The sequence below is a fragment of the Dicentrarchus labrax genome, unplaced genomic scaffold, assembly GCF_905237075.1.
Source record: "Dicentrarchus labrax unplaced genomic scaffold, dlabrax2021, whole genome shotgun sequence".
Taxonomy (NCBI): domain Eukaryota; kingdom Metazoa; phylum Chordata; class Actinopteri; family Moronidae; genus Dicentrarchus; species Dicentrarchus labrax.
The window spans coordinates 15,222,149-15,249,353 of NW_026136703.1; the positions used below are offsets into that span (position 1 = coordinate 15,222,149).

At 42.0% G+C, this 27,205-nt stretch overlaps 1 protein-coding gene across 1 annotated transcript; it reads right to left on the bottom strand.

Annotated features, from left to right (window-relative positions):
- Positions 1–1,051: 1,051 nt before the first annotated feature.
- On the bottom strand, positions 1,052–24,270 carry asap3 (ArfGAP with SH3 domain, ankyrin repeat and PH domain 3). The gene is made up of 26 exons (XM_051385610.1): positions 23,880–24,270; positions 20,528–20,600; positions 18,009–18,154; positions 16,457–16,531; positions 15,345–15,394; positions 14,260–14,383; positions 13,031–13,116; positions 12,605–12,680; positions 11,437–11,523; positions 11,084–11,193; positions 10,196–10,265; positions 9,992–10,079; positions 9,604–9,652; positions 8,627–8,793; positions 8,292–8,425; positions 8,063–8,154; positions 7,766–7,946; positions 6,663–6,748; positions 6,445–6,560; positions 6,287–6,354; positions 5,356–5,463; positions 4,983–5,205; positions 3,766–4,057; positions 3,280–3,490; positions 2,974–3,105; positions 1,052–2,821 (listed from the first exon to the last, which is right to left on the bottom strand). Exons 1-26 carry the CDS (start codon positions 24,003–24,005, stop codon positions 2,747–2,749), a joined length of 3,045 nt encoding a protein of 1,014 aa, XP_051241570.1. The 5' UTR covers positions 24,006–24,270; the 3' UTR covers positions 1,052–2,746.
- Between the last annotated feature and the right edge of the window lie 2,935 nt (positions 24,271–27,205).

Genomic DNA, 27,205 nt, shown 5'->3' on the forward strand with positions numbered 1-27,205 from the left:
CAATTTACAGGAAGTGCTTGTTGTGCATGTTGTATGCATTAGTACACACAGGCCGGCCTAATGGTGGGAAATGGGTGTGTGTATGGGCTACTCAGTTGGCAGAGCAGAATCGGCCGTGGCATTATCATCCTGGCTGTTAGTGAGGTGGCCGGTTATGTAAGTGACAGGTTGGAATTTCATCATCCTGGACCAGGGCTAAGTAACGTCCGGATGGAGACAAAATGAGGCTGGAAGGATAGAGAGCTGCAGGGAGAGTTGCCAAGAAAGATGGATGGAGAGATTTAGCTTTAGGGAGGCATAAAGGGGGGAAAAAAGCTGTGAGGATTCCAAAAATGGCCAACAGTCAAAATGTGTGTACATAGGTTCCACTCCTTCAATTTTATTCAATTTAATATTCCAGATTTTTTAAATCCTGTATTCATCCAGTCTTGTTTCAATACTTTTTTTTAAAATGCCTTGATCACACTCATAAAAATGATCTATTGGCAGAAATGGAATATAATATTAATATGTATGTGTTCATTAGTGTATAATTATCTGAATATAAGAAATATTCTTTCGTTACCTTAGAATGAGCCATTTTAAAGCCGCGTGTGGCCCCCGGTGGAGTCCGCAATGTTTCCACAGTAGCCCAGAATGAACAAACCAAACATTGGCTGTAGCTTCTCCTTCACAGCCCGTTCTCATTCCCAGGTTGTCAAATATAGACACAACCGGTGTTCAGTTAGTTGCAATCTGCAGCTTCACCACTAGATGTCACTAAAGCCCACACACTGGTCCTTTAAAGTTCATAAATGAGCTATGTCTATGGATTTTGAATTATTGGACTTCTGGTATCAAAAACACCTAACTGATGGTCACCCAGAAGTGACAACATCCACCCATTTGAATTTGTATGCATACTGTCAAGTATAGGTGTGCTAAATGTAATCATGGCCACAAAACCCCTGTCACAGTCAGTTTATATAATACACATTACTAGGAAGTAGGTTTTATACTACATTAGTACATCTAGTACAGTCACACCAGATACAGAAAAATACCACATAAGTTACACTATTAAAAAAATGTGGCACTTTATTAAAAATGTTTTATGTGCATGATACAAATATACTGGCTAAAATTAGTTAATTTACTATTGCTCACATTTGACAGTTACTTACAGTCATCCACTGCTCCACAATTATCCGATAACTCGCTTGCCTTGTGATTTGTTTGCTTAATCATAAACACTGTAACAAGACAACATCAGCGAAAACAGCGAAGAGCAAACAGACTCATCGCCAGTTCGTTTAAACTCAGGAATGATTAAAAGGAAGTGAACACCTGCTTCCTGCTCACCTGTACTTATCAAAGGCAGTGTTTGTTTTCAGTTTGGTGAGACAGGATCCTTCCTGAACACTGATTATGCAACTGTATCTATTCCCTTCTTTTTTCTCTCCTTCTGAAAGCCATTTAGACAACCAATGAAACAGAACAGAGGACATCATTTACCAACATGAAATAACACTATCTGTGATACTACAACCCTTTATAATGCACAACAGATGAGAAAACAGGTGATATATACTGTACATAGGACATTTTTAGACAAGTATGTCTAACAAAGTGTGTGTATTAGCAGTGGAATGTGACATTGGGTGTTTGTTACAAGTATAAAAAATGGAGCAGTTACACCTCTCCTTTCTTCCCTAAAGGATCCTCAATCCACAAAGCTTGTGTATATCTGGTGGGATACACACATGCCCACTCTGAGTGTGTTAACTGAACAAATTACTGCAGTGGGGTGCTGTTACTAACAAGCTCTCTTTAAGTACCATTTCCTGGTAAAACAGAGAGTCTTTTTTTCTTTTTTTCTTCTGTCATTATTCCAGGTTCTCCAGAGACAGATGCCTGGAGCCAGAAGAAACTGGATCCTCCACTCCCCTTGCAGCCAGTGAGCTGTGCCCAGAGCCAAGATGGCTGAGTTAAAGTTTCAGATCTCTCCTTGGGCTGCCCAGACGCCTGCTGCTTTGTTGGAGACAGACTGGCAGGCACAAAGCCACTTTTAAGAGTCCCAGGGCAGGCTGCAACAGACACTGGGCAGGTTTGAACCTCAAAATGTCTCAGTATACTGTGATTTAAAAGACTAGACGGTTTCCATTCAGAACAGAAGCAGCTACATCCCTATACAGCGGCTGGCTAGATACAAATTTGCAGCCCTGCCAACTCTTCAGAACATTTCTTCTCAATGAGTTTAAAGTGCCTTAAAGGGGTTTTGCCCTGCAGGTAAGTTTTGCCTCATAGTCATTAACGGTTAAATGGACATAAAAGCAGTTTCTACCCCAACCACAAATGCATTCGTACCTATTATTAGTGGTTCATGGTTTAAACAACTGGAGAAACATGATGCAGTTAGGAAACACAAGGATAGAGCAACAGGGAAGAAAATATAGTCCTTTTCATAAGAGGCTTTATGGGGCTGTGAAAGCCATCAGTTCCAATGTTAGTTACCAGGAAATGTTAAAGGGTATAAATCCACAAAATAGTGCCATTTATATCCTCAGGTATCCTTTGGCTACATCCTCATGTGGAAATATTTTCAGTTCGCTCAAACACTTTAGTTTGAGTTGGATCCAGGAGAATACAATGTCCTCTCCTGTAGATAAAATCCACTGTGGGGTGACGATAAGATTCTATGAAGCATCCCATGCTGGTTCAGTTCCTCTACTATGTACATACAGTACTTTCACATTTCCATGTCCCTTCAGTCTGTGAGTTTGTGTACATAGTTGACAGGAAAGGTCCCATTCCTGCACGGGTCCCCCTCTATGTGACCAACCTGTTAAGATAAAGAATGATGTAATATTTACGATGTGAACACATATGAAAAGTCAATTTTATATATTTTACTTACTATTGTGTTAAATCCTTCACTGTGCTACCCAAAAGAGGAATGGTAACTGTAATGAAAAAAGTTGTAGTTGCACTTACCCACCAGTGGGGGTCATTAGCGGCCGTGACCACAATGATCTCATCTTTGAAAAAGGCGAGCTGCTCAGAACTGACTGCTCTGCAGTCCACTAAAGCCTTGACACGCTTCTGATGTGGCCTGCTGCCAGAAACCTTGAAGAGACATGTGATATATTTTTTTCCGCGTGCCACCAGCACATTTATATTGACTGTGAAATCTTACAGGCCTTTTTTCATTCTCCACAGAATTGAACTGAAGCTTGTGATATCTGGAGGACTTAAACTACAGGCTGAAAATAGTAGAAAGAGGTTTCTATGTGATCCTACCATAGCGTTCCTTCGGGGTCGTGGGGCGCAGGTCACGGTAGGCGAGGATGACGGTGCTGGAGCTGGAGCTGGGGTGAGGCCCGGACTATTCCCCACTAAGCTGCAATACAGCTCCTCCTGGCTGCCTACACAGCTTGGAGACAGCACACCACACTTCCCCTGGCTGCCTCCTCCACTGCTGGTCCGACGATACGATGTGGTCTTCTCTGAACTGGAGGGTGGGCAAGACACATGAAATAAAACTGATCAAAATAGGCCCTCTGTCATATAGAGTTGTTTGTGAACACATCAAAACTGGACAGCTTTTCATCTCTGTAGCATTAAGGATTGTCCTCCATAGTCTCAGGCAACAGCAATATTTAAATTTTTGTGTCTAGACTTGGCATCAACTTGAATTGCACCCTTTCAGTGGCCTTCTTTACACCTGACACTATTGTGTTTATAGTGTTGACAGAGATGTGACACCTTGTAGCAGTGCTGTCTCACCTCACAGGCCCTATGTGGTTCTGAGAGGATGTTGATGTGACACTGCTTTGAGACCCAGAACTAGCACCAGGTTGGCCCTCCCAGGTCTGTTTCTGTCCCCTGAGCAGAGCTCCCTGTCCGTGGGGAGACCTAGGTGGTCTCCCCGCTTGACCTTGGTGTTCTATGTTGGGTGACGGAGAGTTATGCCTGGCCTGTGTCTGGGGACTAGAGGAATGGGAGGCCGGGTTAGAGCACCGTCGTGGAAGGGGGTTGCCTTCCTGCGTCGTGACCGAAATCTGGGGGTCTGAGCGACCTGTGGAGGGGAAGAAAATGAAGAAGGCTGTAATTTAATTAAGATACTCATTAATTCAAAACCCAGTGTGGGATAAATGTCTTGCCAAGACCTAAAATTAAACTTTAAACATGTTATTAGAACTTGCACTGTGCTAGGGCTGCACAATTAACTGAAATATTATCAAAATCGCAGTATGGCCAAGTGAAATTTCCAAATCGCAGAACCTGCAATTTTTGGATGAGAAAGAAAGAAGAAAAACGTGTGACAAAACAGCATTATAATGAAGTAGCATAGTTCTGGCCTACAAATCTTTTTCTCCAGATGTAAGAAAAACCTGTTTGTTTGATACAGATCCAAAATAAATCTTACATCATCATGATCCAATCAATCATATCACATCGCAATATCTGTAATATAATTGCAATATGATTTTATATTTGTAGCTCTACACCACGCATGGGCTCAAGAGAAACAAGTTCTTGCACATAAGCAGGACAATTATGGGACATTTCACTTAATGCAACAACCCATTATAGTTTTGGCAGCAGTGGTACAGGTGTTGCATGCCAAATCTAACTGAATGTAACCTTATTAATCACTTCAATAAAACTTAATAAAAATCAATCTGCAAAATGTTACACACATTTGTTTTTTACTTTTAATGTAAATGTATCAGAATCATTGTTGTAAGTTATCGTAACCTACAACACAGTAAACTGCACATAACAGCTGTTGGAAAATATGACTTCATCTGGCTTTCGATATGTCACATATTACTTGGTGACAGTGCTCCACTGTGATTAGCACAGCTGTTTAAAATGTAAGCTGAATTATGGGCTGCTTAGAAGCACAATTCAGTGTATTCCAACTCTTTGGCACAAAGCATTATGTGTTTTCAAAGAGTGCTTTCTATAATGCAGATAAGCACACTGCAGTAGCTCACCTCTCTGGATGCATTTAGCTGGCAGTGGTGGTGGTGCTGATGCTCCAGAGGGGGCGCTGTTGGCTGGAGGATTTCTGTATAGGAAGTCTAGATTCTCATAAGTTTGACAAGGCCTGCTTCCAACACCACCACTGGCACCATTAGCCACACTCCAGCGGCCAAAAGAAGTCCCACCACCTCCATTTGAGGACAGAGGAGAGCGGTTTTTGGGTAATGGGCTTACCTGGAGGAAAGTGGAACATACATAAATGTTAATTTATAGTTAATCTTCAACTCTGTTTACGGCACTTTTTGTAGAGTAGAAATTGCAGTGGAAAACCCCCTTTGCAAAAGCTTTTTTGGCAGAGAGTCAGTAATGAGATTGGCTCCTTACCCTCTCATCCAGGTCATCCTCACTGTCATAAAACTCCTGAGACTGTGTCTCCCACATGAACTCCACGTGGATCTGTGAGTTAAACTTCCCACTCTGGGCCAGCTCCAACTAAAACACACACACAGAAGCACAAACACTCAGGAAACTCTCATCTCCACATAACACATAACAAGTTTGCACACACACAGTATTAGGAATCGGCTATGCTGCTGTAACTGTGTACTTTGCTTTGCTGGAGTAGTTCGGCTTCTTGGCTGTTCCTGGGTTGTAGGTACAGATGAGTACAAATATTTCAATGTTTGTGTATTAGCTGTTTGATATTTTGTGAGTGTGACCTTTAAGATTTAAAAATTTCACTGAAAAACTATTAGGAAAGAGATAAATGGGTTAAATATAATCGCTGAAAGAAAACTCCAGAGTCCAGAGACAGCCCTCATCTCATTGCTGCTTCCAGATTTTAGAAAAACAAGATCACCTCAATGCAAAGGAAATTTAGCCAATTGGGAAATAGGGTTTATTTTAAAGCTGCTCACTTGTGTAACCTTTTTCAGTCTCAACACAAAATCTCTAAAACAAGGCTGTGCACAATCAAACAGGATATTACACAAGGCAGGTCTGATTCAGCAGGGCAGATGGCCGGTAAGAAAATAAAACCAGCTTCTAAATGATACACACTGGGGCCTGATGAGTATAAAATTCCTTGTCCTGGGAGTGAGTCCTTAGCCGAGCTTTGCTGCACGGGGAGTTATTTCAAGGTAGTATTTCCAGCTGTAAAAGTTGTCCTGTTTTGTTTCTGGAGTAGGCTTTCTGGTAGGCATTTTAATGTTGCAACTCGATTCCTCAGTTGAACTTACCTCCTGACTGTGTGTGTTCCCTGAATTTATGAACAAAAACTTAAAGATGAATTAAATGAGAGAAAGTTGGTTCTTACGAGCTCGACACATTGCGTGTGCTGCAGTCTGCGTGCAACATCAAGGGCTGTCTCTCCTGCAGAGTTTACTATAGGAGATGTAAAAGAACAAATGGTTCAAGTCATTACTAGTTGCACTCGGTTAAAAAGAAATAAAGTTAATTAGTAGTTAAAGCTACCTGTGTGTAAGGCTGCCTTTGCTTTGAGCAATAATTTGAGAGACTCTGGCTTGTGATGCAGAACGCTGTAGTGGAGAGCTGTGTTTCCTTCTGCTGTTCTCTTCTCCAGACAATTGCTGTAGTCAACATACAGTATAGACAGATGGTGTTAAATAATACCTAGAATACCAACTCGAACAATCCTCTGAATCATACTTGACTATTTGTCAGTGTCTGACCTGTTCTGGCAGAGGAAATCCACCAGCGCCAGAGAGCTTCTTTCCTCCAGACGCACAGCAAGATGAAGAGCGGTCTCTCTGACCCCCTTAAACAGGAAGAAAAGTAGAGTACAAATTAGGCCAAATTGTTGACCCTCAAAAGAGACTGCCCATCTGCCACTCAGTGGGCTCAAGTGGCTGCATTTTGTATCTGACAATCAGGCCTAAAGACTACTCGAATACAAGTGAAGCTGTCAGAGGTTGATTGTGCAACAACTAATTTGTGTTTGTGTGTTGAAAAGTGAAAACATGGCTACAGCTTTAAGCATGATCTATTTATGTAAAGTGCAAAAGGAGGGGCAGAAGAAAGCCACTGAAGTGCCTGTGTAATTCAATAAGCTCGTCTCACTTGTTCTCAAGAGACATGAGCTCTGACCTAAAAGCTGAAATAATAAACGAGCGCCAACCAACACAAACAAACACACATACATACACACACACAAACACACAGCGAAGTCAGTGGTGTTACACAGGCTGCTTATGCTGAGCAGGAAGTGCTTGACGGGATGGTAGAACTTGATTAAAGACAAGAAGACGAGGCGTTGAGGAGAGACAGCAGAGGCGGGGGAAAATGAAATGAGAGGATGAGTAGAGAAAAAGGGAGGAAAGATTAGATTAGAGGCTTGAAAAGATGGGAGAGCCTCCGACTACCCACCCACATAAACCATAAACACAAGAGGACAATTAACAAATACTTCACATACTGTAACCATTCACACACCTCCTACATACTGTATGGCTTAACAGTTTTTAACACTAGAAGGGTTTGGTTCTATTTTTAGCCATTTCAACCACAGTTCTAAAGTGACAGGAACAAGTCACTTTAGTTAGAAACTTTATGAAACATTGCACAAATGTGTAGTATTGAACAAGCCGGGTGGGCGGCCTTGTCAGGATGTAGCTGTCATTCAAACAAGAAAAGGACATCTGTGTGGATGTTATGGTTTAGATTTGTCACAAGATGATGTGGGTTTATTACACGCATTCCCACCCTCACCCTCAGGACACATTTCAGGAAGAAAAGCAGGTGTGGAAATCCACATGCGGCTCTAAATTATTTTCACCTGTCCATCAGACAATGTGAGTGGTTTGGCCAGGTCTGCTCCCTCAGCGTAGAGCTGTAGAAGAGAAGTGAGGTCACGACTCCTCACGGCGTCATACAGCCGGCCAGGATCTGCTTCTTCTCTACGCACAACATACCGACGCTCAGCATACTTCGCCACAATGTACTCCTTTCTGGCATTCCTGGTTGTTAAGATTTAATGGAAAAATACAGTAAGTACAAATTATATAAATCACAAAACTGTAGTTTATTGATTTTGAACAGTCTGATTGTCTTGAAAAAAAAATCAGGGACTAACATGTCACTTTGTGGCAATGGTTTGACCGAGTCATTTGGAAGACCCGCCTCCATGATGTCATTGAATCTGGTGTTGCCAATACTGACAGCCAACTGAAGTGACACAAAATGCAGTAACAAAGATGTGACATTATAGTATTTCAATGAAAGACCGCAGACGGTTACGTAATTCCTGTAATTCCATCGAGACAGTGTCGGTTTTAGTGTGTTTCCATGTGTGAATTTAGTACCAGAAGCTCAGAGGTGCTCAGTAGGTCCAGAGTGAGGGACTGGATCCTGGAGTAGTGGACACCCAGCTCTCTGTGGATGCCAGAGCACTCTATACAGGTCAGGATGCCCAAATTGGTCGACAGCCAAGTTGGATCTGAGATACACCGAGCACAAAAAGTCACCGGACTGTTTAAACACACTGCCTCTCTAAAAACACAGCTTGAATTGATGAATGCTGTTTGTTATGAATAATGTCATGCTCATAAAATATATGAAACTGGTTAGAAAACATCTAAACTCCTGATATAAATCAATTTAATTATGCAGCGATCATCAATAACAATGCCTATCTGACCTGGAGCTCCACAGTCAGCGCAGGCCTCGTTGCCAGGCATGTGTCGGAGCTCAGCGATGATGGCTCGGGAAAGTTCCTGGAGCCCGCTGTCCTGGAGGTGGAGCTGATCTCCTCCCAACGCTGTGTTCAGGGCCTCCTCCTTACTGTTCTGCAGAACTGACACCCAGCTAGAGTACAGATACACATACATAAAGAAAACATTTTAATAAAAGAGCCAAAAAGTTATTTGTTTACAATTTCCACAATTTGTAACAGCTCACTTGGAGGGGAAGCATAGAGTTTGTGGCACCAAGAGAAACCAAAGGATTGATCATTTCAGTCGTTTCCCCAGAAGATCAAAAGTGGTCCAGCATGTGTTTTGCATGTGTTTTTGCTAAGCTGTCAAATGATAAGTCATCATTACGCTCACTTTCCCAGTTCTCTGCCACCAGGACTCATACTGAACCTCAAATCTTTCATTTCTGAAGCTTTCTGGTACTTTTCCCTCCAAACCATTTCCATCTCCCTCTGCCCCTAAACTCACACAGCATATCACATCAAAGAATCTGCCTGGAGGCCCACAAACAAGGGAAGGGTAAGGGACAGAAAAACCCACATCACATAATAAAGTTCCCTTGCTTGCTGTCTGTGGCTAGAAAGAGAAGTTCCACCCAACACCATCTGGGCCAGGGGGCTCCTAGAGGACAGCGTTTTCTTTCTGCATCCTTTAGTTTCTCAGCCTTTTTGCCCATTGTCAGCCTGTCTTCACTGCATACATCATTAGATTACACAATCTTTCTATTTTATCATCTTCAGGACACTTCTATTCCTTATGAACGCACCTTAGTTGTTTGTAACATTACACAGATTCTTTCTCATACAGGCCTAAGCTCAAATCAAGGCACATGACATGTAACTACTTGCTTACACAATGAGAAAATACAGGAGATAAGAAAGTGAATAAAGCTAACACTGCCTACATTAATTTCAACACTTACATCACGCATTCCTGCTCGTCTTCTGCCTGGAAATGGTATGTCCGATTATCTATAGAAAAGAACATACAGTGGTTATACACTGTAAGTGCATAAGTGCAAAAAATAAATTGCTCAATATAGGAGGGAGTGAAGAGGGTTTTGAAGTTGCATGAGTAAACATGGCGTAAAATTAGCATGATGCACACAAACGCCCCTATCAAAACAACAGTTTAGATTAATCATCCAAACTCTGGCATCATCCAAAATAAAATGTGTCTGATTCCAATTTCTATTAATGTGGGGACCAAACAGACAGGCTTACACACAGCTGCACTGCAGATGACTCTTTAGAGTCTTTAATCACGTGGAGGGTAAAATGTCAAGGGTCAAAAGTTAGGAATGAACTTACGAGTGACCAAGTCAAAGGTCCTCCTATCCTCTGGGTTCGGTCGCACCTGACAGGTCAGTAGGTTCAACTTGGCTGGGGGTCGATTGATCTGTAGACAGACACACAAACTTATATCAGTATGCATTGGAGAACAGATTTCAGTTGACAGCTGCACTTTCATCAGAATTCAAAAGCTTGGTGACAGTTTAGCCCACGTGTCCTCACCGTACTGTGGGAAATGGTCAGGCAGCCAAATTTCACTCCACACTTCCTCTTCTGCCACACCTTCCTTATCCTGTGGGTTGAAATGCACACAGAAAAAAACTTCCATCTTGAGGAAAAATATTTTAACACATACTGTTGACATAACATTATCAGCTTGGATGATTTCTGTGCAGTGCTTTAAGTGATAACAGTGATAACAGTGTTAACATGTACCATTGAATTGAGTAATGGTGATCTACACACTGTGCTGGCCCAGCTTACTGTGGTTGACAGTGCTTCACTCTTGTTGTCATTATCTTGACTGAATTGGGTAAAATGGAAAATGGCTGAGAATGTGTTCTGTTTTGTATCAGTGGCCTAAGGAAGTTTTTGCTCCCACCAATCCCCCCTCTCCCATTCATCCTACTGCACCACATCCCCTCTCCTTATCACACTGTAATCTAGCTCTGTGTATATGTGTGTGTAAGTGTGTGTATATGACGCAAAAGTTGGATCTGCTCAGTTAGCCAGTCTGCCAGTAAGTTTCAAAGGAGGGGCCCCTGCTTGAATCTTCATCTCTCACAATAATGAAGACCAGGTGGGATAGACAAAAGTTCCCCTTTCTCTCTCTCTGTGACTTACTTGCTTACTCTTCACCCAGCTCTGAACACTACTGCCCTCCACAGTGAGCAGTGTTTATCACTTTGAAAACTTTATAATTCCTTAAAATATGTGTTACAATAACAAATGAACTATGTGTTAATGAGCCACGACCCATTAGATGATTATTGACAGTTTACAGCACATTGTGATGTTAGTATGCATGTTTTTGACATCTTGTGTTTTTGTGTTGTTTTACAGCTGCTTGTAACCTGATATTTGGAGACTGTAACTAATGCTTTTACTCACCCATCACTCTTCTTGAGCAGGAAGCCAGATTTCTCTGTCCCATACTTCTTGTTGCCCTGTGGTTGGTGGATGCTATACCCGTTGCCAGAGTTCTTCCTGTTCAGATACTCCTGGGATAGAAACAGAGATTTAGGGCTTTACTTCAAAGGCTTCAAGCCAGCTCTGAAGATCTTGAAAATTTAAAACAATATAAAACAAATGCATCCAGACAAAGTCAGCTGACAGTAATAACTAGCAATTAAATCCGTCTGCCGCTGGACGGTTTAGAGCTTGCGTTTTGTTATATGCATTTTTATGCCAACTCAAGTACATAATATGTAATGAGTACAATGATGCATTATGAATAAGCATACCTCTTTCCCCTCCACTTGCAGAAGTAATCTGAGAGAATCCCTCAACTGAGTGAGTTGTTTTACCTCCTCGTCCTGGTCCAGACGCACCTACAAAACACACCATAAAAATCTTTTTATTCAATTGCAGCAATAAAGAAATCTAATGAGTTGGAAGATCATCGTGTTTTTGTGCTCTCCTATGTTCATTTGATCATATGCAATGGTTTTTTGTATTTGTTCCAAGAACTGGGTGTGGAATGACAATACATCAGAGCTTTGTGTAGTGGCCTAAATAATACAGAACAGAACTCAGTACTGGGGTGTGTCATCTTAGGAGGTTTTGCATTTTGTAAGCAGCAGAGTGACCAGTCTTGCATGCAACATAAGTCAGTTTATGCAAAATATTTTAGCATTTTTCCTGGGAACTATAACATATATTCTGTCTGAATTTCCTTCTTGAGGCTGAGGTCTGGCATGTCTGAGCGGGTCTCTGTTCTGCCTATGCAGAACCAGAAAAACCTCTAACACTCCCAGTATCACAGTTAACAGCCTGTTTCCAACGCTCTATCCAGAAAAGGGAAGGAGGCAAATTGTGGACTGGAAACCAGTTGGAGTGGTTGGAGAAATAGGTGAGCACCAGGGAAAGAATTAAAATGAGGGATGCTTTCAGTTTGGTCTTTGGAAATAGGGGGAAACATTTCTGGGAATAGACTCCAATAACAGTGTCTGCCTGTGGGGTCAGCTGGGGGGAAGTTTCAGAGGAGGGGGGAGAGGCTAAGGTTTTGGCCGTTGTAAGATAGTAACAGAGAAAAAGTGCTGTAGGAGGTACTAAAAAGCGAGAGCTTTACTGTAAGTGCTTCCTTTTAATAATTGTTGTGACTGTGCAATGGATGACAATGGATGGATGTGTGTGTGTGTGTGTGTGTGTGTGTGTGTGTGTGTGTGTGTGTGTGTGTGTGGGGGGGGGGGGGGGGGGTTTGTAATAACATCAGTTTGAGTCAGCCAGGACCACAGCAGCAAGAACAGACCCTACACTCCACTAAATCATGACAAAGATTCTCCTGGAATCATAACAAAGCTGAATAATAACAATACTGCAGAAATAAGATGACTAACATTTACCCCTATAAGCACTAACTGATATAAAGCAGATAGACAGACACACCAGCTGCAGCCTCAGTGTGTTTACCGTATGAACAGAAGCAGCAAGCTTCTCGATAAAGGGAGTGAGATTCTCTGCCGCTTTCAGCCCATCCTGAAAGAAACTGAGATCAGAAAAAGAACAAATGCTGAGTCATGATGGTACTTGAGTCCTAACGTCCTAGTTCACACCAACCAAAACATCACATGCTGAAGCTGTATAAGCAACTCTGTTCCCACATGAAACCCTCGGTATGATTAAAATTGGTAAATGGTTAACAACAGTAATAATAGCTTGTAAAAGGAAAGTGAAAACCAAAGAACCTCAACGATTATGCAAAATCCTTCACTGAAACCCTTAGATAGAAATCAAATCCACATGCTTTTTAGGCCAGAAAGAAGTCTAAACTTTTCTTCTTGTTATTATTTCATACATAAAACAAAATGGCAAAACATAGGACTGGCTGAGACTGACCTGAGCTGAGCCTGGAAATACTTGATGAGGCTCTGGAGAAGATCAGGGCCCTGACGCACCTTGAGCTCCTGGATCTTTAAAAGATACTGCAAGCATAAACACAGAGACAGTTAACAACAGCCCCAGAACTGACAGCTCTCCATAGAAAGGCTAGATATCCACAAAAACATGGAGTCTAAATATGAAAATTAAAATCAATTTAACCCACCATTTCTCAGTGCCCATAATTTTAGGCTCATCCTATCCTAGACACGTTTAATATCCTGTTTTGAGAATGTTTTTTTGTGTGCGGCTCCTTGCTCCCTAGGACACTGCTTCATATTGTTTCAAAGGTCATGTGCCTTATTTCAACACTCCAGCCAGTCAGTGAACCTTGTACACTGAAACTGGAAAAAGTCTTCAAAAAATATGAAAACACAGACACAGTGTAGGCTTTATTGTGAATAATTTCCACCATGCCCCAGGTCTAAATGCATATTTTAAAAAGGTAGAAAAAAGCTTTGAGGGCAAGCTATAAGTGTTTTCTTTTTGCTCTGTGTGGAAGGAATGACTATATTGTCTTTGCTCCATAAAACTCAAGTCTGAATCCATCTGTCTCTCTGTAACTGAAGCAGAGACAGGCTCAGTGAAGTGTTTCTGTTGTGTGTGTATATTTGTTTGAGTTTGTGTGTGTGTGTTTCTCAGTGTTTGTTGTATGTATGCAGTTTCCTGCTGCAGAGAGAAAGACAGAGGGTCGGAGGGGTGGGGTAGCTTGCAACAAGTGGAAATTCCATTTTCCTTGCCTCTCTTTGTCTCAACAGCTGGTCTCAGTCAGGGTTAGACCATTTTTCTCAGGGTCTCTACATCTGCACTAACATACTTAGCTGAGACACCACCTGTATGTAACAGCACTGCCAGTGCATTTAACAAGAATTTCCCCCAATTTGGCTTTCAGGTGTGGGTCATGAAGCATTTTCATCTGCCTTTGAACTGCACATGTATATGACCCGGCTCTGCTGCAACTCTACAAGACTCGACCAATTAAGCTCATGTTTGACTTTCTAAAACATATTTTTTCCATCATAGGAATTACTGGAAAGACACACAAGGGATAGACGCTGGCCATCCAGTTGACCATGGATGGAATATGGAATCCACAAGGCAGACCACCCATGTGAACTAAATCAAACCTACCTCAGGTATGTGAAAGGTGTCTGGTTCTGGTATTTTGACTGGCACTAATCCCTTACCTCACACATTTGCAGCTGAAAGGTCCTTCTTTCTCTCTCCATGTCCTCCCCTCCGTCTGATCCCTCTGTCCTGATCAGTCCCAGCTGCCTGGTCTTCTCCTTCCTTTCCTTCTCAAGCTTCCCTCTGATGGGGGAAGGGAAGATAAAATGAGCGAAGAAAGAAAGAAAGATAGTAAGAGAGAAAAAACGTTATCATTATTCATTAATGTACTTCACAATTCTATAATCTGTCTGATCCACTCTCTTTCTCTCTGGGATTTTCCACTAACTCATTCACCTTCCTCATAAATCGCATTTCCAACGCAGGAACTTTCCCCAGGCACTAGGAACCTTTAAAGGAACATGTGCATTTCCACCACAGGGACCATGGTCTAAATTTAAGTCCCATGGACATTATTTTACACCCCAAAGTCCCCCACTCGTGGAGCAGAACTCTCACAAGTATAGGAACGTTGGGGATGGGGCTTACCACGACGAACTTTTCGGTTTAATGGTCAAATACCATCAGCTTCAGTGCACCCACACATCAACAAGGAGTTACAGAAGAAAGGATAATACACATGAACTGTCACCATTGTTGTTTTTGTAGTTGCGTGCAAATATGACGTGTAAAAACAGCCCTTTTCACTTTTTCATATGTCAGCAAACTAATTCCCAGGTCTTGATACGGACTAGAACAAGCTAAAGGAATCCTTAACTTCAATGGAATATCGTTCCTGGGACAAAACTTTTCATGTACTTTTGGTTAAAACACGGCTATAAAGAGAGAGAAGGAAGAGGAAATTAGATGAAAGCCAATAAGGAAGAGGAGAACTCTCCTTACAACATTATAAAACACTTTGAACCAACTCCTGAATGAGATCAAATGATAGCTGCAAAGTGCAATGCCTCAGTTTTGTTTCACAGCAATGTAATAGAGAAAGGCCATGGGGAATTAACGATTATCCCATTAACCTCTGCTGTTACACCAACTTCTGTGACCCAGTAAAAGACTAGCAAGAACTGTAAATGTGTGAAGTGATTCTCCTTAGGCAATAACATATGTCTGATGATTCGATTTCTAAGTGTAGAGTATGGTTAATTACATTTTTATGTCATACTCCCTCCAACTCTTCTCCATCTGTTTCTTGAGCTCCTGTAGAGAAGAAAATGGATGTTAGTGTCAGACAGTATTGTTTACATGGCATTGTTAATAGTCCACATACATTCAGGTGAAGCAGTACTCCACAGTACTTCCTTATGTATTGGTTATTATCTGCGTAAATCTGAGTGGAGCCAGACAGTTAATTCACAGAGACATGATTACTCACATTATGTTAACTAGTCTGCAATCTGGCTGAACAGGACTTCAATAGCACTTTGCCTTCCTTCACAGTTATAGTGAAGCAATGTTCATCTGTCAATGTTCAGCTTTTTCAAAGATAGGGCAGTGACAGGAGCTTACAGAAGCATTAGCCTGTTCTTACTCACTAGTCTGTTGGCATGGCAAATCAAAAGGCCAAATACTGTGCAAGACAGATCAGTTCAGTTGTGGAACATAGCTCAGTCTTACGCATTAATCTGCATAAACAGCCTCATCTTATCCAATATCTTAGTAGGCTCAGCTGTGTCTGCGACACAGACAGACAGCATTGTGTGCTTAAAGAGGAAATCCACCCTAAAACTGATTTTACATTGATATATTTCAGGTATTTTGGACAGTAAACACGTACATTGGCTTTTAAAAGCCCCACACTGCAGTAAATAGAGCATGGATGATGTGCTAAAAGTTTTTTTTTTTTAATCCCATACCTTGATATAATATATTATAATAAAACACCGGATATGGTTATTGTATCATTATTCTGGGATTTCCATTCAATGTTATCTCCACTCATCCTAAACCTACATTACAGATAGCTGATTTGCTTAAATGATTGGGCTATAGCTGAATGAAAGGAACAAAGACTGCTTTCATATCCACATTACTTTGAACTGTTTCTCATAATGTACATCTCCAAATATTATCACACTATAAATCTCAAAAGCTGTATTTGATTTTTTTTTGTATTACACCATTTATTAATCAGCTTCAGGATAGGTATAGTATCTCTATCCTAAAACAAGCCATTGAAAATGTCATCATCATATGTATATAACAAGTTTAGCCAGCAGTTGAATTAGTACTTCGTACATTTATAATAAAATCTAGACTCACTAGTCTGCTGTCCCGGAGTTCTGACTTCAGGACATTTTCCAGAGGAAATGCCATGATGTTGTTGAGGTTTTGCACCTGAAACATGTAGGAACAGAACAAATTAGTAAAATCTTTTACATAATGTCACAGGTGGCTCTTATCTCTTGCCATGTGAGCCAACACTCAAATGCACACGCACCATTCTACACACTCATATTTCCCTATGGAATTACATTTCTGGGAATGAGTGTGGATAACCCAAAAACATGGTGATTCAGTCATTTTGAACTGGTGATTCATCAAAAGAAAACACTGGGCACTAATCTGCAAAATTAAGTTTTTTTTTTTATCCAAGGGGGAGCATGAGATAACAAGATTTTTTTTATCACTGTTTGTGTACAGTAAAGTGAGAAGTTGAGATTAATTTGATGTTTGGATGAAAACGAGATGAACTCCATCAGGGATCTGATAAATCACAAAATAACCAGCATAACCCCCACAGGTTGTGCTTTACAGTAATAAATAATTAACACAAATTCCCCCATGGAAATACATCACATCTGTACTTATGCATGCAGCATGGCTTCATTTATTATTCTTCATCTCCTGTCCACAAATCTCCAGTTGACCAGTGTCACAATTTACAGAGTATGTTTGTAAATGTTCCTGCAGCTTTTCCATGGATCCTGTTGGATTACAACCAAGCTGCATCCCGCTCTTAACATAAATAATGTCCAACCACTTCCGTGAGCTGACTGCAGAGCTGGCCTGTACATATTGACACAGAGGCCTGGAGTCTGGGGAGATTGTTTTGGTTGGCATCCAAAAGCTGAGGTAAGTAATAGATAATACATGGAGTTCTGACACAGGGAAATACCTACTCCCAAAGTGCCACATGTACAGACGACACGGATCAATGCACGCGCACTGAGACAGTGGGACAAGCACGCAATCACACACACGGCATTAAGGGACGCACTCAGGTTGATTTTTCAGTATAACTCCTTAAATCACCCTCCTGTTAGTCTCTTGGACCAATTTCCCTTTACATCTGTACTCTCCCCTGTGATGCCTTGATTGACACATGGTAGGGAGTGTGTGCGACGGTGTGTGCCGACTCACACATGGAGGTCTGGGATGAATTATCATCGCCACAGAAACTATCAGTGGGAGGGTTCCGGACTGCCCCAGATTTTAGAGTCAAGAGTGCAGCTGTTGAAAACCCCTTTCCTCCATGGAAAAGCATGCATGTTGCACACACACTTATTACTCCCAAATACATCCAACATCTTATGGGGAGAGATTTGGGGTTCTTTCACCTGTTGTTTGCTATATCCAATAAATAAACTACATTATGCTGATTTACTTTCTTCCTTCTTGGTACTTTCAGATTTCAGATCATTTTTCTTGTCTTTCCCCTTTTAGTTTTTTTTTTTATTTCCACCGCTCCTCTCTCAGTCCTCTAGATTTGGTATGTAGTTTGAACTCTCTTGAACTCTCTAAAGACAGCTAATTTGAGGAAACCTCTCCTTTCCCTTCCATTTTCCTCCTCACTCTTCTCTCCTTTCCTCACCAGATTTTTGAAGAGGGCCGTGACCTCTCTGGTGAACACAGCCAGGTTGAGGAAGCCTGTGGAGACTTCGTTGTTGTCCTGGGTCAGGTGGCTATTTCCCAGGTTCTCCAGCACCTCAATATACTGCTCCTTGTTGTCCACATGGGCTGAAAAACAACACACAAAGTGAGTATAGACGTAGACAATTAAAATGTGACTCAGACTTGAGTTACATGTGCAAAAATCTTAAGAAGGCAGACTGACTTGCCCTGTTGCAGTGTGGGGATTTTAACAAGACAAGCATATGGGATAAATTAGTACTGGTTTCCACCCATCCTGGAGCAGGAGACTAGCGAACATATAGAAACCCATGTTTCTCTGGGGCTTATGGGTCACTTTCCCAAGGGTCATGACCTTAGTGGGCTCTCAGTCTGTTGAATTTATGTGGAAAAAGGCTGACGGAAAAGAATCCGAGCTCCGACTGGCACCACTTTGGTTTACATTACACTAAATCAAGTTTTACCCTACAGCTATTTTAAACTGAGGCTTAGATGAAGACATCAAATAAACACAAGTTACAATTCAAACCATGAAAGTAATCATTTTCAACCAACAAAGATGGGAAACCAAATGTCTGTTAACCACAGTTATAGAGAAGCGTCTTAGCTGCCTTTAGGAAACCCCTTGTAGATTAACAATTTAAGGAAGTAATGAAGGACCACTTGGAACAGACATCTGCAGAAGCACCCAAAGAAGACTAAACAGAGAGTAGGAATAAGCATGAAGAGCACAGTAAGTTAACCTCTTCTGCTCTAGTTTCCACTTCCAGACAAATATAAAATGGTAAACTGAGTGTATCTGGGAGACAGACTGACACAGTTGTACCAACTGGCTAAAAAGCAAGTTGGATTTTGTATCACAGCAAAATTGTGAATTTAAGGAAAAATGCAGACACACGGCAGGATAGAGGAGACAAAATCAAAGGGGGAGCAGGAGAACTGAACCGTTATGGCTGTGTGGTCATTAAAAAAAACTATTACAACAAACAACACACATGCATCTATCAAACAACAAACAGCTGAGTCACCGAGGAGCTCAGAGGATGATTTTACAGTTGACCTTTAACCACCAGATACGAGGAGAGCAACTCAACTCTTCTCACTCCACTGCCAGAACACACACAGACTCGCAGGCTGCAGCGTCTTGGCAGAAAAGTGGTACTTAGTGGTTTATGGGAATAGAGAACGAAAGAAGAGAACATCTCACCATGTGTGTGTGTTTTTGCATGTGTGACACAGTAACGCACCATCAGACTGCGTGGGGGAGGAGTGGGCGTACAAATGTGTCTGTATGCAGGGTGAGTCAGACTGTTGATTAAAATCAGGACTGATTACGTGGTTCAACAACATAATGACAGAAGTGGGGGACCTCCTGTTGTCACATTACTGGAACTAACCCATATGATTCTATTTAGATACATAAGAAGACATAAAGAAGGGGAGCGAGTGCGTATGGAGAGTAATCATGGAGCACTTCTCTGCAGCAACGACATTGCTGCTGACCGTATCTGGTTGCTTAATTCTGGGCAGCTGGCTCTCTGACTCATTTTTTACTAAAAACTATGAGTTGAAGCCTCGCAATGGGAAGCAGGCTTGTAAGCGAGCACAGAAAAACAACTTCAGGATACATTGTGCAGTTCCTCTGTTTCTCCTGCACATTTTTGAGGTCAACACTCACATCTTATGCATGTTCACTTCTGATAGACTCAAGGTGACGTACTATAGGCCTACATGACACATACGCACTCAGAAAAACATTCACTTAGTGACCCAGTGGATCCGTTAGATCACTGAATGGCACCTCGTTGTTGCCAAAACCGCACATACCATTTACTTTAACACAGACGCACACACACACCACACCAATCTATACACTCTGTATGGATATAAACACAATCACCCAACATCCCACGCACCCTGGTCCCATAACAAGAGGCCTCACTCATAAACACCACTGCCCACATGAGCTTGATGAGGTCATCTCAACCAGGCTTGTACAATGAATTATGCTGAAGCTCCCCTGTGTACTGAACAGCTCATCCTGCCATAATAGAGGCTGCCCTTTACTAGATACCAAGTCGACATGTTTCATTTGTAAGGACGGACTTATTTGTGGATTGTAAATTGTCAAAAGTTGTACTGTAGTAATGTATTATTACACTAAAACCTGTTTTAGTAATATTACATGTCCAATTACAACAATCCCAACTCAAGGTCAACTTATTGTGTTTTTTGTGGCACTAGGGCAACGCATTGATGATATTTCTAAGCTCAAGAATGAACTTTCATGCATAACTTAACTGAAGTGCCATAGATGAAATCGTAACACCTACTGCAAATTCTATCCGCTGATAAAGACTATGCAAAACAGCAGAAAGTTCTGGAAATAGCTAGTAAGTGAGCCTTGAGTTGGGATTGTTTCCTTAAACTAGTAATGTACAGTGTGCATGAGATTATGTTATGTGACGCACTGACACTTACAGAGTCCAGACGTGTGTATAGTTTTGATGATCTTCTTCATCCTCTGTAGAGTTGTGAGGTCCATCTCCAGAGACTGCAATGAAACAGACAGAACAAAGACAAAGTATGTGAAATTAATAATCAAAATAAAGATCTTTACACTCAACAAAGCCCCCATGATATGAATCAACTCTTGTCTTGTTATAGTACATGTAATTATATTCTCTGAATTTAATGTATCTTTTTAATATTGTACGATTTCTAGAACTCTGGTGAACTAATTAACTCAGTTTAAGCAACATACTTTATCATATAAATCCAATATTTCCATGCAGAAGTCCAGCTCATTGATTTGCAACTTTGCCGGAAATGGCCTAAATTGTACACCCAGAGATATTAGGGAGATAACGCGCATATTAAGGGTTACAATCTTTCGTAGACATAGGGATTAGAACTCAGTTACGCCAATGTTTGACTTGAGCTTGCTTTACTGTACCAGGTTACAGTAGGTATCTGTGAATGTGTTCAGTTATGCTTAATTTTCTCACGGTGTGTGACTAAGACCAACAGGTGAGTCAGCACTCGCCGGCAAGACAACTTGTGTTGTCATGTACAACCCCAAATGATGTCACAGCATTTATTTCACCTGTCTGACTGTCTGTCACCTTTCAGGTTGAAACAACACTGTCTTCCATTGAGAACAGAATACTTTTTCTTCTGCTGGAAAGAGCTTTCCCTTAAATGTGACGCATGATTTAGACGCAGTGCAAACAGGCTTCATTGTATTTGGACTTTCTCTTCCAAACCAACCAGGTTTGAAACTACATCCCATTTATTTCACCTTACACATGCCACTTGTTTCACCGAGCTAGACATGCTCCTCTCCACCTATGTGCAACCAGAAATAGTTTTAATGAGCCAGTAATCTAGACTGAACAGAGACTCTGCCTTGTTAGATGGTGTTGTTTACACGCCCCAGTCTTTCCCGGTCAAGTCCGCTCCCTAAGTGTTGGTTCACTAATTAAAAGGCGGTGTGGGTGTTGTGTAATGCGACTCTGCAGACAATGAATGGGAAAGTGATTTAGTGGAGACTGGAGATGGGAGTTGCTCACTGATGATGCTGGTGCTGTAGTTTCCTCTGCTTGGTAAGTTGGTTGGCGTAAGGGATAAACAGTAGAAACAAGCTGGTGCAGGTCATTAAAACAGGTTGTGTTTGTTGAACTTTAATCAGGAAACACGGCCACACAAACCGACAACAGACAGACAACCCGCCCATTAGTTGAGATGGACAATGAACAACTCAACACATCTCTTCTGAAGAAAGTAATGAGCTCCACCCATAAGTGTGCTAATGTTGAGAAACTAGCGTTTGCTGTCATTTACAGTGCATTTTTGTGTCTGTATGTGAGGTTGTGTTCACCTGCAGTCAAGGGTGTGTGTGCTACTGCTGGCAGCAGAGCTTAATATTTCATGACTAATAGACATCTGATCCTTATTTACCACATTAACCAGGCACAACGTCACGTTGCTTCAGGAAAACCTACAGTATTTCATTTCATCATGTTAACCTTAGGGGGAAACTTAAGAGCTGTTCTTCAAAACACTTTTATGGCAATGACATTAAGACCATCACAGCTTATAGCAAAAGGAAACTAAACCATTCCTTATCTGTCTGTCTTTATCGTGGCGTCCAATCAGGAGTAATAAGTAACAAGCAGCCGAGTGTGTGGCCGTAAATGGTGTCTCTGTTTCTCTGCTTGCCACCATAAACCACACACATGCCCACACATTGCCCTGGCCATTAATCAAGCTTTTCCCAGCTGAGCAGACTAAACATAATAACCACAGATCTATCTATAAAGGGACTGTTGCATTTACATCTGAGTGTCTGACTGTCTGTCTGTGTGCACATGTGTAGGATTCCAGCATGTCCCTCCCCAGAGAAGCTATTCCAGCTATGTATTTTCCAGTATGTCATGGGCATAAAAAAGGACATTAGTCCTAGATAAATACATCAGCCAGCTGTCTAAAATTGTTCTCTTTATAAATCCTGGACTCTGCTGTCTCCATCTCTGCTCAGCAGTCCGATTCTAGCCAGGAGAGTCTTAATGAAGACCTTTCATCACTCACAGACTTCAGACTCCTTACATAATCAATGAAATATTAGGATATCGGGACTATATAGAGTTACTGCTGTCAAACAACCATTGCATATAAAACTATATAATTTCCCCATATGGTGTATATTTAATTTTAGAAAAATAATCCTCAACTTTCAATGCGTAAGAGCTTTAACTGAAAACAGAGCTCCATCTTGGGTTACAGGAGAACAGTGAACCATACTGTTATGTCACAAGGAATACGGACAAGGGAGGACTGACTTGTGTGCGCACTTGGATTATTTGTTTTATGGCAAAGTTTGTGGCTGTCTCCCTCTGTTTCCTCCTTTGCCCGAGGAGCTTTGGGAGAACAGATTTCAAACAAACACACACGCACACACACAGAGACCTTAAACAGGGCCTTGAGCCAAAGTACCAGTGCAAACAGACAGAATGCACAAACTGGCCTTCACAGACACGCTCGCAAGCATGAACAAACATGAGTGCGCTCACTTACATTCACAAAAACAATACATCATTCTGTTAAAGGGCCACACTGTCTGCTCGGCCATGTGTGTTCTGTTTGTGTCCCATCTCAGTCTGACTCCCATGAGATGGAAGATGAGGCTAAGTAAACTCTCTGTATGCTACATTACCTCGTGTAACCTTTTCTTTTCTGCTGATCCGGCCCTTACTGAATCACCATGAGTGATAACATCCACTCTTTTCTGAAAAAAGTACAAGTGCAGTACCCACCACACTGAACAATCTGACAAGCAGTGCTAAATAGGACCTATACCAGTTTTGGGTCTCAAATTGTATTTAGTGAATAGTGCATATAAGTGAGTGCACAAAAACTTGTCCTGACAAGAGTTAAGAGCACACAGGTCACCCCAACATCAGCACACCACAAACATACATACATGCAAATATATTTCTCCAACATCTGTGCTAACAGAAACACCTTGCACCTTCCCCTCTGTAAATGCATCCTGTTGCCGTTAGCATTGGGTAGCTATTACAGCTTTGGAAATGAAATGACAGTTTTGTCTCCACATCTCTCTCAGACAGCTGTGCCAACCTGGAAACAATATAAAACAACTCTGAAGAAAGTTTTTTAATGTTAGGTCTACTGTAAAAACTCCAACACCTAAGGAAAAGAAAGCTCGCCTGCAGGTAAAGCCTGGAGCTACATAGCTTATGCTATATGGACAGGTAAACAACAGCTATAGGTGCGCGTTTCTCTGCGTCGCTACCCCCTCTGCCCCTCTCACCTCCTCCACGGTTGAAACTGTGCTCCGACAGTCGCTCATTTTGGACTGAAAACTTGACGTCCCCGGCGAAGACAAATCCTCGTTTGTCAGGACCACGAAGTCCGAAATGCTTATTCGCTCCGGCATGTTTCGAAGCGAAACGGGTCTGACAATCACTGAGGAGAAAATAGAGCCAAAGTTTCACGCGCGCATGTAATTCCCATTTGAAAAAAAAAAAAATAGTTCACTCCTCCATTGTGTGCAAGAAGGAAGCTGAAAGAGACTATATTCCTCTGAGTGCTGGTCCCTGAAAGCGTCTTTAAGGTGAAAAGTTGCCTAAAAAGTGGACCTGCGTCTTGACCAAGTTTAACTCCTCTCTGCGAGTGTGTGCGCGTGGAGGTGCGCCAGCGCGCTATTGTCCGCCCAGTGAGGGAGGGAGGGAGCAAACTCCATCATCACGTGGGAATGTTTGCGCTTTCTGGCACACTGCAGAGAGAGAGAAAAGTGTGTGTTTTTGTGTATGTGTGTGTGTATGTGTGTGTCCTTGCCCTCGTCTCTTTCATTCTTACTTCTCATTTCTATGCAAACTCCAGAGAGTCTGCAGTGTGGTCGCCATGGATATGCAGAATGCCTCATTCACAGACTAAACTGAAGGAGAGGAATGTCAATGGATAAGGGGACGGGTTTTGATGGAGCATTTGAGCTGTGACGCAGAGGCATACTTTATTCAGTGTCACTGAAAAATGTTATAACTCATGTGAACTGACCTGGACTGATGTTTTACCTAAAAACTGCGATTGATGCAAAGGGGCTATTTTATGTTAAGTGTTTAGATTTGCACATATTCATCACATCCCAAATAAGGCGTTCACAGGCTTGTGAAACTGCCCTTTAATCGTGAGTTTGGAGGTGTACAGCCTCTTTGGATCTTTGCACCTTGATCCTCCTGGCTGCAGACTCCAAAGCTCTTTCCTCTTCCTTTTCATCTCATGAAAAGACATTTCTCACTGAGGGAGGATTTCTGAAGCCCCCCCCCTCCTGAAATCATCTGACAAAGTGAATGAAAAGGAAAGAGTGCATCAGAGAGGTAGAAAAAAACAGCAGGAGCTGTGTATAGAACATAACTCCTGCATGCCTAGCATTGTCAAGGCTGTCAACTCAAAGAAAAGAGGTGTATCATTGAACCTTGCCTCAGGCATGGCAGTGATACAATACACTATGAAGTGCAGATGGGTGATTTTAGGAAGCCGCATCAAATACAGTGGCTCCTTTTGGTTTTACCACAAAACCACGTATTTGCCCCCTGCTTTATAAAGGGAAAATTTGTCCCAGCTCTATAGGCAAATTGAGGGTATTTTGACCATATTCATCCAAGGAAAAACAGACTCACTTTGTGGTAAAAGGGTTTCATCTGTTCTATGTAGCTACTTCTCACTGCCAATCCGTGAATATTGCAGAATGCCTTCACTGTGTGCACTCACAGTGCTGCTGTGTTTATGTTCACAGAGATGGACAAACTCGTTTTTGTGTGAAAGGTCTCTTAGCAAATAACTCACAGACACACCAAAATGCACATGCACATGCATTTGATATCTGCGTTGTGTTGCACATGCACACACATAGCCTTTGAAGCGAAAGCTTAAAGGAGTGGTTATCAAACATGATCCTCACTGGAATTCACTGGAAAACCAAACAAATACCTGTTTTTTCCATGCAAGTTAAGGAACTACACTGTTCAAAATGTGCACTAAAGTCTCCAGAGGAAAAGCTAGAAGACTCTCTCTTTAACCTATTAATCATTAAGAAAAAAACGCCCACTCTTGTAAGGAAGTGAGGGCACACGACATATTCCAAACAATGCTGAGCTATAAAAATAGCTTTGCTGACCCAGTTTACCAGGCCATCATTCTGCCATTGTTTCTGTTGCATGGCTGTATGTATGTATGTGAGAACATCAGTGAGGGAAAGATGAACAGACAGATATAATGTATGGACACATGTAGGTGTCTATTGTTGTAACATATGTTCAACAAATGTGTGTCTGCACACTTTTATGCATTCACTTTTTTGCATGCAAGTTTGGGCTGATGTAATGCAGAGGCTTGCTGCGTCCCAACAATACCCTCCTTCAGTTTCTTTTGCGGCCTCTAGTAAAGAAGCAGAGTCTTTGTGCGTTTGCCAGCCTTCCAGCCTGGGTCCTATTGTAAAACTGAACAAACCGGTCTGCTTAGGCGATGCACTAACGTATGGTGGAGAACACAAGTCCAAGGACAGGGAGGAGGGAGGGAGAGAAGAAATGGGGAATCTACAGAGGAAAATAGTTTTGGAAGGGAGTGGGGAGTCAGGGAGGGGGAGATGCACAGGACAGGGAGGAAGACAGAGGTGAGGAAAGGAGAGAGAGAGAAACTTCATTGTCTGAGGACACAAACTGGAGTGACTCACTTAATGTTTTCCCTCCTTATCTCCACCCCTTTCCTTCCTAAACACCACACACCTATTCATTGTCATTTCCCATATGAATACTCTCCTGCCACTGCTAATGGTGATTTCACAAAGAATATCTCATCATAGTCTTTGAGCAAGGAAGTTGTGGCTCCAAGAAAGTGTGGCAGGCCATATGCAGCTTTCTCTCTGACGCACGCACACGGCAGCACAGAGGTCGTAGCAACATCTTCCAGTAAAGATTACAGCTGCCAGGATTTCCTCGCTGCTTCCCAGCAGCAGTGGAGTTGCAGCACAAGGTCCTCAACCCTCCCCCTGCAAAAAAATCTCCCTCTCCCTCTGCTTGTTGACTCAGCTCCACTAGTCCTGCTATCAATTTACTACCGCTGTCAAGCCAGGAGGCCCTCGCTTACCGTAAAATACCCCCTCTTCTGGTCGACATGGATGACTGAAAATGGAAAGGACTGGAGAGAGTAAGAGAAAGAGAGAAAAAAAGAGTGGTTTTGATTTATTCTTTAACACAGGTCACCAGTTTCCCATTGGAATAAGCATATAAAGAGTCTTGAACAGGGCAGGGCCCCTACTGAAAACAATCTACCTCAAGAACCTGCACAACTGCACTAAGAATAAACACTGGGGAACACCACAGCTGCCAAAAGAGCTGTGACATTTAGTGATATGTCATCCCTGACTCAACTGACTGAGCAGTCTCAGTCTCAGTCTGCTACCTTGCACGTCTCTCTGTGGAACGGCTTCCTGGTGGCAAGATATGTTCTGTACCTGCCCATCAACCCCACCCTCAGACAGACATTCTCTCCAGCATGCCTGTCATCACAGTTGCTATGGCAACAGAACATTTTCCAGACTTTACATGTTGTCAAACTGGTTTGTGATTTATAATTCAC

Coding starts and splice junctions, on each gene's coding strand:
- asap3 (XM_051385610.1), bottom strand. CDS start 24,005: ATGCCGGAGCGAATAAGCATTTCGGACTTCGTGGTCCTGACAAACGAG. Junction 9,653..9,991: donor GACCTTTGACTTGGTCACTC/GTAAGTTCATTC, acceptor TCTTTTCTATAG/ATAATCGGACATACCATTTC. Junction 8,155..8,291: donor TGAGCACCTCTGAGCTTCTG/GTACTAAATTCA, acceptor GTGTCACTTCAG/TTGGCTGTCAGTATTGGCAA.